We start from the raw sequence: 16,789 nt of genomic DNA on the forward strand, positions 1-16,789 counted from the left end.
AAGTAACATTTCCCAGCACCAAAAAGGAGCTGCGACAATTCTGAGGATTAACAGGGAATTACACAGCCTGGACTGAGGATTCTCTGTTCCGGACAGAACATTGTAGGACTTTGTAACCCCAGACAGCCTCCATGCTGTGGTATGGAAAGGAAAAAGTGAGCAAAACTTGAGAAAATGAAAACCCAAAAATATTGATGCCTCAGCTGGGGCTCTTCCAGACTCAGAAAAGAAATTGGAATTGTAGGTGAATATTAAACAGGGCCATGCCAAAGGAACTCTTGCGCCAAAATGTTTCACACAGTGGCCAGAGTGGCTTCATTGTCTGCAGAATTGTGCAGCCACAGATTCAACAGAACTGAGGCCCAAAACCTGATGACAACAGGATCTCCAACTGTTCCAGTCTGCCATCAAGGTCAAGCTTTGATCACCAAAAGAGCCTCGCAATGGATGAGCAGTGCTCGGTTATTACAGTGTGAAACTTGTGCAGTGGCACAGGAGGATTCAGAACTGAGGACAGGGGAAGGGTTTAACCCAGCCTCCTGTTTGAACAGCCCACAGAGGGGCTGGGAAGAAACCCAGCACTGCATTCAAGTGACACAGCTCCAGACCCAGCCTGGGGGAGATTCAGGAGACATTGCCTGGCCTGAGGCAGAAAATGTCTTTTTGGATGGCTCTACAAGGGCAGCAGAAGGGAAAAGAGTTCCAAGACACGCTGTTATTGAGGAAAGGGAATCAGACAAAGTGCAGGTTACCCCCATGGTCAGCTCAACCAGCACAGCTGTGTGTGCTTGTAAGAGCCTGGCACTGAAATGCCCTGAGCAGGAAGGCTTCAATATCTTCTGGTGACACCATCTCACCTAACAGGGGGGCAAAAGCAATTCTGATTGCTCAGCAACCACTGGATCACTTATTAGGGTATGTCTAAAAGACATAATTTCAAGAAAAGGGACTGTGGAAGCAACAGACTCAGAGAGCAGAACTCATTTTACAGGAGATATCCTCCAGGGGCTTATGGCAGCTTTAGGAATACAATGGGACCTCCATAACCCCTGGCACCCCCAGAGCTCAGGCTGGGTACAAAGAATGAATGGGGAAAGAAACACCTGTGGAAGCTGGGGATAGAAACCAAGATGCCATGGGTACGGCTTTTGACATTGGCTTGGGCAAGAAGAAGAGCCAGACCCAGGGCAGATATTCAATTATTTCCCTTGGAATTGATCTCGGGAATTCCATACCCTGGGAGTTCTCCACCTAGTGCAGGGTGGAGATAAGGGATGCACATTTAAAGCAGTCTGTGGCCAGAATCCTGTCTCTGGTGCAATCTCTCCCCCAGGAAGCTGGGCTGGCACAGAGCCTGCCTTGGCACTTTGCTGCTGCCAACATCCAAGCAGGACATGGGCTCTGCCTAAGGAGTGCAAAGCAGCACCACTGGTGGCCAAGTGGCGTGGCCCATGCCAAGGGGCCCCGAGGCCAGAAACAGCCGCCAGCACAGCTGAACACGGGGGGACCCCTCAGCCTGGGCTCCAGGTCTCTGCAGCCCCGGAGATTTGCACTTCCCGCCTGCAGCAGGAGGATGGGAGGCCCCCCTGAGCCTGCACTGAAGGCAGCGCAGCAGCAGCCAGGGCTCCACAGCGGGGCAAGGCCCTGGGCCTGCCCACACATCCTCTGCTGAAATCCTCGGCCTGGCCACCCTCCTTGGGCAGCTCCAGCCACCGGGGCCAGCCCTTGCTGCCACTGCTGCAGCTTCAGTGCTCGCTGGGCCTGCACTGCCACAGCTGCTGGGGACACACCGGGACAATTCCACTCTGGCTCTCACTCACACTCACACACTGCCCTGCCTGCCAGTGCATCCATGGAAAATAGACCAGCTCATAGACTTGAGCATTGTTAACCTTTGATTTCTCTACTCAGGCTTGCTTTGCCTTGGCCTTGGGGAAAGAAATGTTAAAGGTTTTGTTAAGGGATGTTACACCACTCAGTGGAGATGAGTTTAACACCTCAACACACTGGGATTGGCCCAAAAGATACCCACAAAGATAACGACCAGCAGCAAAACATCAACCCCAGCAGCAAACAGCAACCAACACCTACCCCAGACACTGCCCCCGGCAGGGCTGCAGACACCTGGTCTGCAAAAGGCTGAGAAGGAAATCCAGCACTTCCCACCTCATTAACAGTAGAAGCAAAGGAACACTCAAAACTGCACAACTTGAAACTACAGAACATTAAACCAATGGATTTAGATTGCTTTAGACTGTATCAATTTTGGGAAAACTCGAGTAAAACCCACATGTAATGGAACGATTTTCTCTGCACACCCGGGCTATGTGGGGCTGGAATGATTTCTGTTGCACATCCTGGCCAGAATCAAGGAATGCCTTGACTCTAACAATAAACATATTGGTGGAGTTTTCCTTTTTCCTGCAGTTCCAGTGCAAAGTTTAGAGCATTAGAATTGCCTTGGAATTTTTTTGTGTATGTTTCTGTAAGAGATACCAAAATTTTGGTCTGGGTTTTTCAACACACACCTTTAGGCTGCACTTCACAAAACTAGAAGAGATTTAAAGGTGACCCCTTAAGTCACAAATACTAAATGGATTATTTGAAGGAAGAAAAAAATAAAGCAGCAGGTTGTGGGGGAGGTGGCACATGTGAGGCTGCTGGAAGAGAAGCTGCATTCCAGGCACCCAGAAGGAGCTTCAGAAATGCAAATTAACACTGCTGGGGCAAAGTGGGGACAATGTACCTGGCTCTTCTTGCCTGGGGCAGGAATTGGCTGATTCCCTCTGCCCCTCACCCCAAGCTCTGCCTGCTTGCACAGATGGAATCTGCACAGCTGAAGGCAGAGCCCATGCTGAGGATCTCTGACTCTGCAACAGAAATGGCTGAAGCTGCAAAGGGAAACAGCAAATGGAGAATGTTGGGAAAACTTCACTAAAATAAGGGGGGGATCATCCCTCTGCCCACTCCAACATCTGCTGTCCCTGTCTGTGCTGTACAGGGTGTATCAGAGCACTGGGGGTTTTGCTATAACAAGTTCAGGGAAATCAGTTGGAATTCATGTATATGATGATGGAATAAGAAAAACGGGGTCAATTGATGCAGCCCCAGCTTGAGGCAGAGCCCAAAAATTGGGAAAAGTTTAACAGCCACCAGAACAAATTCTACAACACCATGGACCAGCCACTGGGAACCCCAACAAATTTGTTAAAAATGCATATTATATGGCTCTACGCAGATAGTTACTATATGTCTTATGTCATATTGATTAGTTGTGCTGTATTAACATATTAATAGTATAATAAATGTAGCTTTGCAGATAAAATGAAGCTTTAGTAGTTAAAAGAGAAACTATGTATGTGGAGGAGGGGTTTAAGGAATGAGATACTCACTCAAGGAACACCTAAATTTTCCAGAGAAGAGGAAGTTATGGTTTTCTTACTACAAGAAGCTAATTGTGTATTGTTTTAAGGGTGATTCCTCTAGATCCCAAGGTATGCTCGTCTTGGTTTAAGTGCCTGAGCATCCGGACCTCCGTAATTCTTTGTTTTTTATTGTCATGTACATGTCCTAACTCTAAATTTTTATTACTCTAAATGTATTATTACTTTTTTCACCTTTTTACTATTATTAAACCTTTAAAATTTTAAAAACCAAGTGATTGAGTTTTTCACAAATTCCTATCAAAATGCAGAGAACCCATTTATTATTTAAATGGCATAATTAGATTACAAGCTGTCCTCGGAATAAGAACCAACCAGACACCTCCAGCTCCTGACCTTCCTGCTGACCAAGCCACTGAAATGAGGAACACAACATTTCACCAGGGGATGGGATCAGGTTATCTGTTAGAAGAAAAAACAGGAGTTTGTGGAAAACTAAGTGACTCAAACTGATGTTGGCAAAGAGAAGACAAAGGAAAAGTGCTGAAAAAGATAACAAAGGAAATGGGAGAGCAGTTTATGTATTGGTCCAAACATGGAAAGGATGGGAATGGGACACGGTTTCCTGGCTCCCCAGCAGACCAGGGGTTAAACAAATGCTCCTTCTCCACTTCTGTGCTGCAGCAACTCTCATCTTTTTACCATGCTCCACACCTTGGCAGTGCAGCTCATCCAGCAGCTGAGCCAGGGGATGCAGGTGCCAGCCAGGCCTCCTGATCCACAAACGGCTACAAAAAGACAGGGAATGAGGGCACCGAGAATAATCCCAAAACCAAAGAGGACCCGGGATGGACAAAACAGAGTCAAGGAGTGAATCTGCCTGGAGATAGGGCCAGGCACTTGTAGAGAATAAAGTAACGAGAGAAAAAATCAGTCCCAATAAATGTTACAAATTGACCCAGACAGCTGCTCATAGTCCCGCCACATTCCCGAACTTCGAGGAGAAGAACAAAGACTTAACAGAGCCATGAATATCGGCTGTTCTACAAAAGGAGGGTGCACATTAACGAGGACAGGCTCCAGGCGCATCGGGAAGTCGGAACCTTCCAAGGAACTCAGCCGGTGGGCAAAGGCAGAGGGAGATCGGCCGGGAAAATGAGGATAAAAAGGAGGCTGCGGACTACAGCCACGGCAGAGAGCGCACGGCAAATGCCCCACGGCCTCTGCCCCTGCTCGGCAATAAAGTCACTTTGACAGGACTCCTCGCTCTCCGCCGGGCACACGAACCTCCGGCGACGGGAATTTCCCCGCCCGCTCCCGGCCGCGGGGCAGCCCCTCTGTCCTACCCACAGCAGCCGGGCCGAGCCAGCGCTGCTCCGGCAGCGGCTCCTGCCCGGCCCCGGCGGGAAGGAGACCGCGGGCAGCCGCTCCCGCAGCGCCCTCAGCCCGGGGCCGGCACGGGCCGGACACGGCACCGGCGAGCCGCCGGAGCCCCCTGCCGCCCCCTCCGCCCGCAGCCGGCCCCGAGCCCCCGCAGAGCCCAGCGCGGCTCCCACCTGCGCCGGGGCCGCCTCCGAGCTCCGCCGCCGCCGCCTCACCGCGCTCCGGCCGCTGCCGCCGCTGCCGGGCCCGCACAGCCGCTCGGCCAATGGCGGCGCTGCGCGGCCACGGCCGCCCTCAGCCCGCCGCCGGGGCCGCGCCGCGCCCCGCTCCCACCAATCAGCGCGCCGCAACCGCGACTGACGGCACCGGCGGCCAATGGCAGCGAGCTCGGGGCGGGCTCTGCGCACGGCCCCGCCTCGCCCCGCGCTCTCGGCGCCCCCGGGCTGCGTGAGGGGAAAGCCGGAGATGAGGAACAGCCCCGGCACGGGCCCGGGCCGAGCCGGGATTGAGCTGCCCACACAAACAAACTTCTCCCGCCTCCCGCCACGGCTTTCCCGGCCCTGCGCCTCCCGTGCCTCCGCCTCTGCGGGAAGCCCAGGAGCCTCACTTCTCCTGCCCCTCGTTAGCGCATCAGTGCTTCGCTTTGATTTCTCCCGAAAAGGGAAACCTGCCCCAAGCCCTGTGGGTGGGTGGGGCAGGGGAGAGATTTCTGTCAGAAAACTCCAAAGACTCGGAGCAGGAGAAGGAGAAGTCAGTGCAGAGCCTTAAATGCAGCTTTCCCCACGCCTCCCTGCTCCCAGCTGCACCTCCTCCCCCGGCAGGGCAGGAGACAGGGAATGGGGCCATGCTCAGCTCATCCCCCGGGGCTTCTCCCTCTGCTCAGGGACAGGAGTCGTTCCCTGCTGCACCCTGCGCTCTCTCCCGGCCGAGACTTCTCCAGGAACTTCTCGGAGCGGAGTCCATCCCCTGGGCACAGCCCCCTCCGAGTGCTGCAGCGTGGGTCACTGTGCCACGGGCTCAGTCCTGCCAGGACAGGCTGCTCCAGCGGGGCCCCTCTGCCCGCGGGCTCACAGCCTCCTCTCAGGCATCGCCGAGCTCCAGCCCGGCTCCTCCAGGGGCTGCAGGGGATCTCTGCATCCCCATGGACCTGCAGGGGATCTCTGCATCCCCATGGACCTGCAGGGGGATCTCTGCATCCCCATGGACCTGCAGGGGATCTCTGCATCCCCATGGACCTGCAGGGGATCTCTGCAGCCCCTTGTAATATATGTTGTGGAATAATTCGTGCTTATGAAAAATATACATCAAGTCAGTTGTGCTTGTAGAAAAAGATTCTTAAAGTTTTAAATGACCAGTGGCTGCAGCCGGGGCTGGAGACACCACAGTTGGCAAAGAAAGAAAGACCTAATTTACAAATGAAAAAAGGTAGCTTGGTGCAGAGATGGGCCCTTTCCGGGGACAATCCAGGAGAGTCCCAACGTTTAACCCCTGCTCTGCTGGGGAGCCACGAAAGTGTGTCCCATTCCCATCCTTTACATGCTTGGACCAATACATAAACTGCTTTCCTATTTCCTTTGTTATCTTTTTCAACACTTTCCCCTTGTCATCTCTTTGCCAACATCAGTTTGAGTAATTTAGTTTTCCACAAACTCCTCCTTTTTCTGCTAACAGATAACCTGATCCCATCTCCTGGTGAAATGTGTTCCTCATTTCAGTGGCTTGGTCGGCAGGAAGGTCAGGAGCTGGAGGTGTCTGGTTGGTTCTTATTCCGAGGACAGCTTGTAATCTAATGATGCCTTAGAAATGATAAATGGTTTCTCTGTCTCCTGATAGGAATTTGTGAAAAATGCCGATCATTTGGTTTTTAGAATTTTAAAAGTTTACTAATAATAAAATGGTGAAAAAAATAGGAATAGAATTAGACTGATAAAAATTTAGAGTTAGGACAATTACAAGACAATAAAAAGGAAAGAATATCTGAGGTCCAGATGCTCTCAGGCACTTAAGCCAAGAGGAATGTACCTTGTGAATGAAGGAATCACCCCTAAAACAATACACTGTTGCATATTCATATATCCTTCATGGCTATGCATACATTCTATTTGAAACAAAAAACTCTGTCTGTTGTATGTCAACTGCTTTCTTTAATTCCCACGGGGTCTTCAAGTCTGAGCCAGGCATGAAGAAATCAGCTTCTTCTAATAAGAAAACCATAAATTGCTCTTCTCTGGAGAATTTGCGTGTTCCTTGAAACGAGTATCTCATTCCTTAAACAACCCCCACACACACACATACATAGTTGCTTTTTTAACTACTAAAGCTTCATTTTATCTACAAAGCTACATTTACCATACTGTTATATGCAGCAGATATAATTGGCTCCATTTCTAATATGATATATGTGATATTGAATATTTGTTATATTTGTTAGAACACTCTAACACTCTACACGTTTGTATTAGGATTCCCCCCCTCCCTCGCAGGTGAGACCGGGTGTATATTGGAAACTGATTTACAAGTAAGAAGGTGCGGCTCCCCAGGAGATGGGCCATGGCTGGGGAGATACAGGAACCCCCGGTGCTGATCCTTGCCTGAAGGACCCGAGATGGATATCATGGAAATCCTTGGGCAGACACAGGTGAATGCAGCGTTCCCTCCCGTAAATTTCATCAAGGGATTCAACAAACTCCAGACACTGAATTGTTCTCCCTCATCACCAAAGCAGAAAATCTTGTTAACATGTGGACTCTGAAGAGAAGACTGACTGCCGAAATCTTGGCCTCAGGCAGAATTTTCCCTATAAAAACCGCTTGTGCCAGGATGGAGGTGTGTGGGCTTAGAGGAAAACCTCTGCTGAGGCTGACCTCTTTGTTGCACACCCAGGGCTGACCCTGGGCTCGGCTCTGTTCTTTCCTTGTGGCTGGCCATGTACAATTTGATTGCAAAATAAATATTTTATTTTTTCATATTAATTTGGCTGGACAAATTTTCATTTATAACAGTTGTAACACATAAAAGGAAGAATCCCCATTTCTTCCACCATCCCATCCTCAATACATTACCCCACCAGTTAGTTTTTAAGACTGTTTTCCCATTTTTGGATTGGTGTCTGGGTTGTTTTTTTCTAGGATGACCTCCCCATTGTCATCTATTTTCAACAGTCTGATACATTAAACTTTCCACAAACACCCCTTCATTAGCCAATAAACAGTCTAAAGCCAGCCTATTCTGGTACACTGCAGTTTTTCCCCATTTTGCCTGCAGGTACTCAATTTGGGTGCGTCTGTGGCTGTTGACATGGGTGTGTGTACCAAAAAGGAACTTTGGTTTCTTTCCATGTAATACTTTCTGTAGCATTTGTGACATGATCTTGCTGCTGTCTCAGAAGGGAAAAGACAACAAATGGGAGACAGAAACAGGAATGACAGAGGTCTGGCATGGCTTATACCCCCACCTCCCCTGCCTGTGGGGCTGCTGCCCACAGCAGGTACGTGTGATCTTCTCGCTGGTGAGTACAGTGCTCAATCCAGGCTTGCCCTCTGTTTCCCTTGTCACTCCTTTTTGCTGATTTTTCTATGCAAGTCCTTTTCAACACTCCTTTGGTGTGTTTTGGTGTTGCCCATTTTAGATGTGATAGTCCATTCCTCACGTTTCTTCACAAGTCCTCTTCCTCTGTTTCCCACTTTCTCTAACAACCTGAATACCACGTTCTTTCAACTACTCAGAAAGTCCTTTCTCTCAATATACCATTCAACACAATCCACCTGCCTCCAAGGAGATAAAGTAAAGCTCAAAATAAACAATCTACATTATATATACTTCCATTCATCTACATTTACTCACTTTTATTTTTCACTCTCACATACAAGGTACCTTTTACTTTCAAACAGTCTACATTACATATCTACACCCTGAGTGCTCATGGAATGTTAATCCATCAACCCAGCAGGTTAATCCTGGATGTCTCTCAACCCAGCAGAATTTTAGGTGTTACTGTTTTCCAACCCCAGATCCCCTTGGACATTTTTAACCTTCAGTCCAGCTGTGTTGTCCAACCCCAGATCCCCTTGGGCATAACCTCAACACGCAACCCTGAGTGCTCTTGGAATGCAAATCCCCCAAATCCTCCTCTGGAAGGAGCCCCCAGAAAACAAACCCCCACGGCTCCTCCCCACCCACCTGATTCGGGAAGAACTTTCTCTGAGAGAAGTGGAAAAGAACCTGTTTATTTAACTAACAAAACAATCCCCAGCACTAAAAAAAATGAACAAAACCAGATGACAACAAAACTCTTTCACCACTCTGAAGAGATGACAAATCCAGAAAGTCTCTCCTGGGGGTGGTCGCCCGGGTCTGGGCGCTGGGGATTGCTCTGGGCACTGGGGATGGCTGCTGCAGATCACAGAGCGCAGGCTCCCAGTGCTCCTCGGGGTTCCCAGGTCCCAGTCCAGAGCAGGTTGGATGGTATTCAGGAAAGGGAAAGGGAAAGAAACAGTCCAGGGAAAAAATTGGAATGCCTAGGTAAACTAACTAACAGGAAAAAGCAAAGGCAGGAGCGGAAGCAAGAGCAAGCAAACAAAGCCAGCAAAAGCAAGCCAAGCCAGCCCGCACAAGCCTCTTGTAGAGAACAGACCATGGGGGGAGGTGAGCCGGCTGATAACAAGACAAAACAAACCTTCACTTTCAGAGTCAGTTCTGAGAGCACAGAACAGAATATCAAACATGAACAGAACCCACGATTGGGGATACAAACACCAGAACCTCACCCTGGGACACCTGGGTTTCCACATCAGCAGGAGACAGTTCCTGACAGTCAAAGGGTCAGCGGCAGGGTCCTCATCACACCCGTTCCTTAAATGTTATCTGGCCATGCAGACGGTTTTAGCTACTTCCACAAGTACTTTAAATCAACACTGGCTGTTTCACAAATACCTCTGAGTTATTACTGTCAGTTAGTTACAAAAATAAAAGCATTAATTATTATTTCACAACTACAGCTACTTCTGCAAAAGTTAACATTCTAATGCACAACACATGGCATCCACTTCAATATTTTGCAAAAGCCAAAACTAGTATGTATGTTTTTCACACTGTGCACAAACTAAACTATCATCCAAGAATGATGTTCTGAGGATATGAGCTACTCAGGGGCCAGGGCATTGGCCACAAAAAGCTGACAAATTATATTACAGCAAAAGCAGTTAAAAGTGATTACAAGCTGTTCTGTATCAAAATCGTTGTGATTAAGAATAAGTTGCAGAAGTCAAGACATAAGAGCAAAAGCCACCAACGACATAGTTCTCTATAACAAACCCAGGGCAGGTGTTTCCCTTGCAGGGAGCACTGGGGCCTTCCCCGGGCCCCTTCTGCCCTCTGGCAGAGCCGGTGGCATTTTCCAGCACACGCAGTTTGTAACCAAGAGTCGGGTGCAGCCCAGAAGGCTCCGAGCGCCTCCTCCCAGGCTGACTCTGCAGATCCGAGGCTGCTCTGGGCTCTGCCAGGGCTCTGCTGGGGCTCAGCTCTGGGCCAGGCTGGGCCCGCTCTCCCCTCACATTGCTCCGGGCAGCCGAGTCACGGAGGGAGGAGGAAGGGACACCTCAAGGGAGTTGAGGTTTAAGAGAGTTTTTATTCAAAAAACTGCCATACCAAACAGGCTGTCATAAGAGCCGTAACAAACAGGCTGTCCTAACTACCATAACCAACTAGCACTGCTAACTACCATCACTAATTAGTTGTCCTCACTAACTACTGTAACTAAAAGCTGTCCTCAAGTGCTTCATCTCCTCTGCTGCTCCCTCAGTTGCTTTGCTGCGGTGATCAGAGGGGTCAGGCTGGAGAGAGGCTTGGCTGATGATAAAAATGGGTGCTGCCCAAAAAATAAAAAAGAAAGATATGAACTGTTACTGTCCAGAGCCAACTTCCTCACAGGCTCTGTTGCAACAGAACAAAGGGAAATGGTCTGAAACTCAGGAGAGGGAAGCAGGCTCAGGTTAGATCGAAGGCAGAATCTTTTTGCCAGGAGTGGGGAAACACTGACAGAAGGTGCCCAGGGATGTGGGAGGTGCCTCCTCCCTGGGAACATCCAAGCTCAGGCCAGGCAGGGCTCTGAGCACCGGACCTGCCTGAAGATGGCCCTGCTCCTTGTGGGGCACCAGGGGCAGATGCCCTCGAAAGAACCCTGCCAAGCCAAACCCGGCGAGGATTCTGCTTGCTTTGCGTGTGGAACGCAGCAAGGCTGGAGACTATCGGAGGGGCCCCAGCAGAAAACCCCTCCCTGGCGCTGCTGGTTCCCCTCAGCCGCTCGGCATTCACCTGCAGCAGCTCCTGGGCAGACCAGCGCTGCTCCTCGTCCGGCTCCAGGCTGCACTCGAGGAAGTCCCGCAGCAGAGCCGACAGGCGCCGGGGCTCCTGCAGCTGTGGGGTCCCGTTGTGCCGGATCAGAGCGCGAGCCTGCAGGAAAAGCAAACTCAGCGCTCTGCCAGCTTCCTTCCCACCCACAGGTGCTCACAGCGACCCCGGGTTCTCAGCCCCAGCTCCAGGGGCACTTTCCTCCCTGGCAGAGATGCTGCTCACAGCTCATTGTCCTGTGCTAACCAAAAAACCCAAACCCTGGTGCTGCCACAGCCATTGGAAAGAGCTGATGCACTTGATTCACATTTTCAGGTCATCCTCACAGCCAGAAGAGCTGGAACAGCATAAATCCCAAAGCAAATTGTTGCTGGAGACTGCAGAATATTTGTTTGTGTTGAGACTCGAGTGCTCTGGGAATTCCCTTCCCCAGGTGCAGAAACCTCCAGCTGCTGCTCCCAGTGCAGGGTCACCCTGTGCTCACAGGGCTCTGCAGCCCCTGGAGAATTTGCCTCTTACCATGGCCCTCGTTTCCTTGAAGTAAGGAGGTTCTCCTTCCACCATCTCGATGGTCACAATGCCAAAGGACCAGATGTCCACCTTGGGGCCATAAGGAGAACTGGTCACAACTTCTGGGGCCATCCAGTGAGCAGTGCCCACCATGGAGCTGCGCTGGTCCTGCTCAGAGCTGAGCTGAGCACAGAGGCCAAAATCAGCTGAGGACAGAAACAAACACTGTCAAGGGCAGCTGGAATGAGCAAACCAAGCACCAAGACTCCCCACTCTCAGTCTGAGAATGCAGTAGTGAAGTCAGCTGGAACAGTGCTCAGGGCTGTAGCCAAGGGAAGGTGGAACTGGACCCTTAAAGAAACCCTCAGCTTTTGTGAAGTGGCTTTTACTGATTCCCTTGAAGCTTTAGATTCCAACTCCTGCCCCTCTGGCAGGGCCATACCCAGAGCAAAGCCACCCCTGGCACCCTGCTGCTCTCCGGAGCTCTCTGCAGGGACAGCCACTCTCAGCTGGCAGCAGGGGCCGGGCAGTGCCCCCAGCAGCCCTTGTGGGGCTCTGGCCGGCACTGGGAAGCAGCCCCACAGCCGCACCCGGGAGCGCCGTGCCTGGCCAGGAACACCCACCCAGCTTGACAGAGCCGGCCATGCCCAGGAGGATGTTGGAGCTCTTCAGATCTCTGTGGATCACCCGGTTTGCATGGAGGAAATCCAGACCCTGCAGGCACTGAGAGAGAACAAGAAACACCAGGACAAAAACCAATGGCTGGAATATATCACACAAGAAAGGACAGGTCGGAATTCTGCCAGCAGCAGCTTTGCTGTGACAGGCCAGGAGTGCAGAGCAGACAGGCTCCAGGCAAATGGTTCAGGGCAAAGCTGAGAACAGCACATCAAATCCAGAACAGACAGAGAGTGCCACAACAGCAGGAAAGAGAGCAAGAACAGAGCAGAAGTGCAGCGATGCTGGCAGGCCGTTCACTGCAGAGGCTCTTTCTTCTCCAGCTCATAAAAACAACAGAGAAACAGAGCCCTGAGCATGGAGCCACTCCTGTTCTCATGCCTCTGTGGAAGGACCATCGTGTCCAAGCCGTGGCAGCCACAGGCAGGATCCCTCACCTCCCGACTGACAGCTGCCATCTCTCCTTCAGCCATGCGTGTCTGTCTGACAACGTCCTGCAAAGTTCCTCCATCCATGTATTCCATCACCAGCCAGAGATCTCCACCAACAAGGAAGCTGGAAGAGAAAAGCAGTGACATGGAGACGAATGTGCAGTGCTCAATTCCCCCATGGAAAAGCCTGGAGTGGAGTTTTGTTTCCAGGTCACTTGTCCATGAGGACAGAATCTGATGGAGAGACATTCCTGCCAGGCTGCAGAGTCCTTGGAATCTGCACAGTCTAACGGAGGAGACCCCTGTGAGAAAGGAGAGGCCTTAGATGGCAAGCAGGTGAAAAATGCAGTTTAGCAACAGCCCAGATCAGTGTGGAACCACAACACTGGCCCCCAGCTGGTTCAGCTTCTGAGCTCATCAGTTCCACCATTCCCTGCAGAACAAGGCAACACAACTCCCAGGGTTATCCAGGGGAGGAGGCCTTGCAGCACTTGGGACAAAAGCAATCAGAAAACCTTTCATAAAGTCCCTTCAGAAACAGGCAAGGCCAGTGAAAAATGGACAAATGAGGCATTTCTTGAAACAAGGCCCTGGTCTTCCTGGCATTTGCATCAATGGAAAAGGGCTGAGAAGAAGAAGCCAATGGAAATAATTTCTGCTGTGGTTTATCAGCACTTGCTGTAAGATACAGAAAACGGGGTCAACTTGAAGGAAAAACCAAACCAAAGCAACCAAAGCACATGGAGGGAGCGAACTGCCAGGCTGCTGTTTTTGGAAGATACGGCTGGGTCAGGCATTTTCAAAACGGGCTACAGACTACGGGTGCCAGGAAAGGTTAAGGCAGGGCCCGTGCACGGGGTGAGGCCTGGAGCACTCACCTGTCCAAAGAGTTGACAATGTTGGGGTTCTTCTTGTCCTTCAGGAGCAGGAGCTCATTCACAGCGCGTTCCCCGTTCTGCCCTCTGAGACTCATTTTCTTTATGGCCACCTGAGGGGACATTGCAGACCTTTAACTGGAGGAGTCTGTGGCAGGAGGCCACAGCCAACACGGGGCGAGGCTTTTTGGAGCGACGGAGCCGGGCTGTGCCAAACTGCCCTGGGATGGGCACCAGAGCTCAGCAAGGGCCACTCCCACAGCCCATTGCTCTGCTCGCTGGGGCTGCTTACAGGACACATGGCCAGAGACATTTGGCCTTGCAAGCTCTGCAGAAATGGCCCCTCAGCTGTCAGCCTCCCAGCTCTAACCACATTCTCTGCACCTACAGTCTTCTCAAATAGCCTCAACACTCTCATTATTATTCAAACACATTTTGCAAGCAGGAGGTAATTCTGGTTCTGTGAAAACAGAGCAAAACAGCCAGGAACCCTTTAGCAATTGCATGGGATTTGGTCATGATTTCAGATGCAGCTGCTCTGTTTGGGATTGCACAACAAAGCAAACACACACATCCATTGCTCAGGTGATCCCTGTCACAGGCTGTCACTGACCCCAGACCCAAACAACTGCAGGGTTTTGGAGAGAACTTTGCCCTGAACATCCATCTTCTCATTTCTATCCCTCTCTCTCTGTGGACAGCTGAAGTGGGACTAAAGCCCCAAATTGAGCCCAAGAAGGATCTCTCCCTAATTAGGCCTTGAGGTACCCTTTGAAGATGAAAGGCTGGATGGAAAAACTGCTAAATAGTGTTCCTGTCTGAGGCTGGGGTGAAGATAAATTGGGCCTCAGTCTCCAGCCCTGATCCATTCACACTTTTAGATATGAAGAGCAAGCCAGCGTGTCCTGCTCTGACAGACACCGCTGCCCTCCTTGCATCTCTTTGGGCACTCCAGAAGGACCAAGTGTGTCCCAGCTGTGCTCTGCAGGCTGACACTGCTCTGCCTTCAGAGGAGCAGCCTGTGCAGGAAAGCTCTGCTGGCCCCCAGAGCTGCAGCCACAGCTCCCAGCAGAGGGGAGAGCCCTGGAGAGCTGCCAGACGTGCTGGGCGTGTTGGCACTGACCTCTCCTCCAGGGGCCCTGTCGAGTCCTTTGGAAACGGTTCCGAAAGCCCTGGAGACAAAACAGCAGAGAAGAAAGAAGCAGCGCTTGAGGCCCTGGGAGTGAAAGCCAGCCCAGACAGGAGATCTCTGCTGCCTGCAGCGCTCACAAACACCTGGGTGCATCGACCCTTGCAACAACAGCGCAGCAGCCACCAGCCCTCTGCCATGGCAGGTGTGCAAGAGAAAACTGAGACCCAACACGAAGGAATTGGGCTGGAGCAAATCCGAAATCTCCACGCTGAATTGCTTTAGTTCAAAACCTGAAGTGAGCAATGGGTGTCTAAAGAACTGGAAAAGAATGCATTTCATCCTTTTCCATTTCCTGCCTAAGACCTGCAGGATCCACAAGGGTCCTGCCATCAGGCAGGTGATGCATTTTCCCCCAGAGTGCACCAGCTCTGTGTCTGTTGCTGAATGTATGGGCTCTATGACCTGTGCTAGAATAGAGCACTCATTAGTTCATCTCTGGTTCCTGTTTCTAAACCATTAGGTTGTTAATGCTGACCAGAGAACATTTTTTGAAGTAAAATATTTGAAAGAAATCTCCTTGAGAACTGTTTTCTGACAGTCACCAGATGGTGAGTGGCTCTTTTAGGCAATCCAGTTCCAGACACAGAAGATCACCCAGGTCCTGCTCCTTGCTGCAGGCAGGACACTGCCAGCCTCAGGGGCCTGTGACGGCTCCTTCTGACCACACTTCTCAATTCTGATCAGGACTGAGAGACAGCAGGATGGCACCCCAGTGTCTGAAGTTGTTTGGAGCTCTCCTGACTTCTCCCTTGATCCTGCACCAGCACAGCCCCTGGGCTGCTTGTGCAGAAGTAGCTGCCGTGCACTTACCCTTGGCCAATCTGCTCCACTTCCAGGTATTTCTCGGCAGGATCCTCCACGCTCACGATGTTCCCTGAAAGAAACCACGTGGAAGAGGCTCCCTACCAGAGCGAGACCCCGCCAGAGCAGAGCCAGAATGCAGCCCCACTCCCTGGGGCCGTGAGCCCCTTGGTCTCAGCTGGGGAAGGACAATAAATGCCCCTGTGACATTCAGCTTCAGAGCAACGCTGGCTGCAGCTGATGCCGAGACACACACACAGCCCCTGCTCTGAACACAGGAACAGAGCAGACGTACTCAGCTGCACCAGGCACCACTCCCCTCTCCCCTCTGGCTGCAGGGCTGTGCTGCTGTCAGAACCTTCAGCCCAGGATCCCACAGCGGAGGGAGGTTCCGTGTCCTCTTCCCAAGCACAGGGAGGTTCAGTGTCCTCTTCCCAAGCAGTGGGAGGTTCTCCATCCTCTTCCCAAGCACAGGGAGATTCTCCATCCTCTTCCCAAAATGCTGCAGGTTCGCCATCATCTTTCCAAGCCACGGGACATTCACTGTCCTCTTCCCATGCTGGGAGAAGTTCACCCTCCTCTTTCCAAGGCACAGGATGTCCTCTGTCCTCATCCCACACCATGGGGGCTTGGCCATCCTCGTCCCGCACCAGGGGACATCCACCGCCCTCGTCCCACGCCGGGAGATGTCCACTGTCCTTGTCCCACCCCGTAGGAGCCTCGCTGCTGTATTCCCACAGTGCGGGATGTTCGCCCTCGTCTCCCAGAGCAGCGGGAAGTTCACTGTCATCTCCCGGCACTGAGGGAAGTTCACCAGCATCCCCCAGAACAGCGGGGAGCTCACTGCTGTCTTCCTCCTCTTTGGCCTCCTCTTTGGGAGCAGAGGGAGCCAGAGGAGGGGCTGGTGCTGCTTTTGTGCCCTGTGGACAGACAGCAGCGTGAGGGACAGGAAGTTCTATCTCAGTGATCACCTTATTCATCCTCAGCTGCACATCCAGCTGCACTAAGCAGAAATTGGGTTTGGAGCCCTTCAAACTAACAATGGGCTAAAGTCGACATTGCCACTTATTGTTGGGAATTCCATATTCCACCGTGGCTAAAGCCAGCAAGCAATCCTCTGCCTGCAAAACCAGACCTGCAGCTCTTCAAAAGCTCTGCAGCAGAAAAGGAGAAATCTGCTGGGGATCC

The 16,789-nt window shown here is 51.4% G+C and overlaps 1 protein-coding gene across 1 annotated transcript; it reads right to left on the reverse strand.

Annotated features, from left to right (window-relative positions):
- Positions 1-10,431: 10,431 nt before the first annotated feature.
- On the reverse strand, positions 10,432-16,660 carry LOC144247601 (serine/threonine-protein kinase PAK 3-like). Its single transcript, XM_085565463.1, has 10 exons — positions 16,642-16,660; positions 16,222-16,400; positions 15,611-15,702; positions 14,732-14,780; positions 13,612-13,721; positions 12,740-12,857; positions 12,248-12,347; positions 11,634-11,830; positions 11,079-11,216; positions 10,432-10,632 (listed from the first exon to the last, which is right to left on the reverse strand). Exons 1-10 carry the CDS (start codon positions 16,658-16,660, stop codon positions 10,543-10,545), a joined length of 1,092 nt encoding a protein of 363 aa, XP_085421589.1. The 3' UTR covers positions 10,432-10,542.
- Positions 16,661-16,789: the final 129 nt, after the last annotated feature.

The sequence above is a fragment of the Lonchura striata genome, chromosome 36 (assembly GCF_050655825.1).
Source record: "Lonchura striata isolate lonStrDom1 chromosome 36, ASM5065582v1, whole genome shotgun sequence".
NCBI classification, from domain to species: domain Eukaryota; kingdom Metazoa; phylum Chordata; class Aves; order Passeriformes; family Estrildidae; genus Lonchura; species Lonchura striata.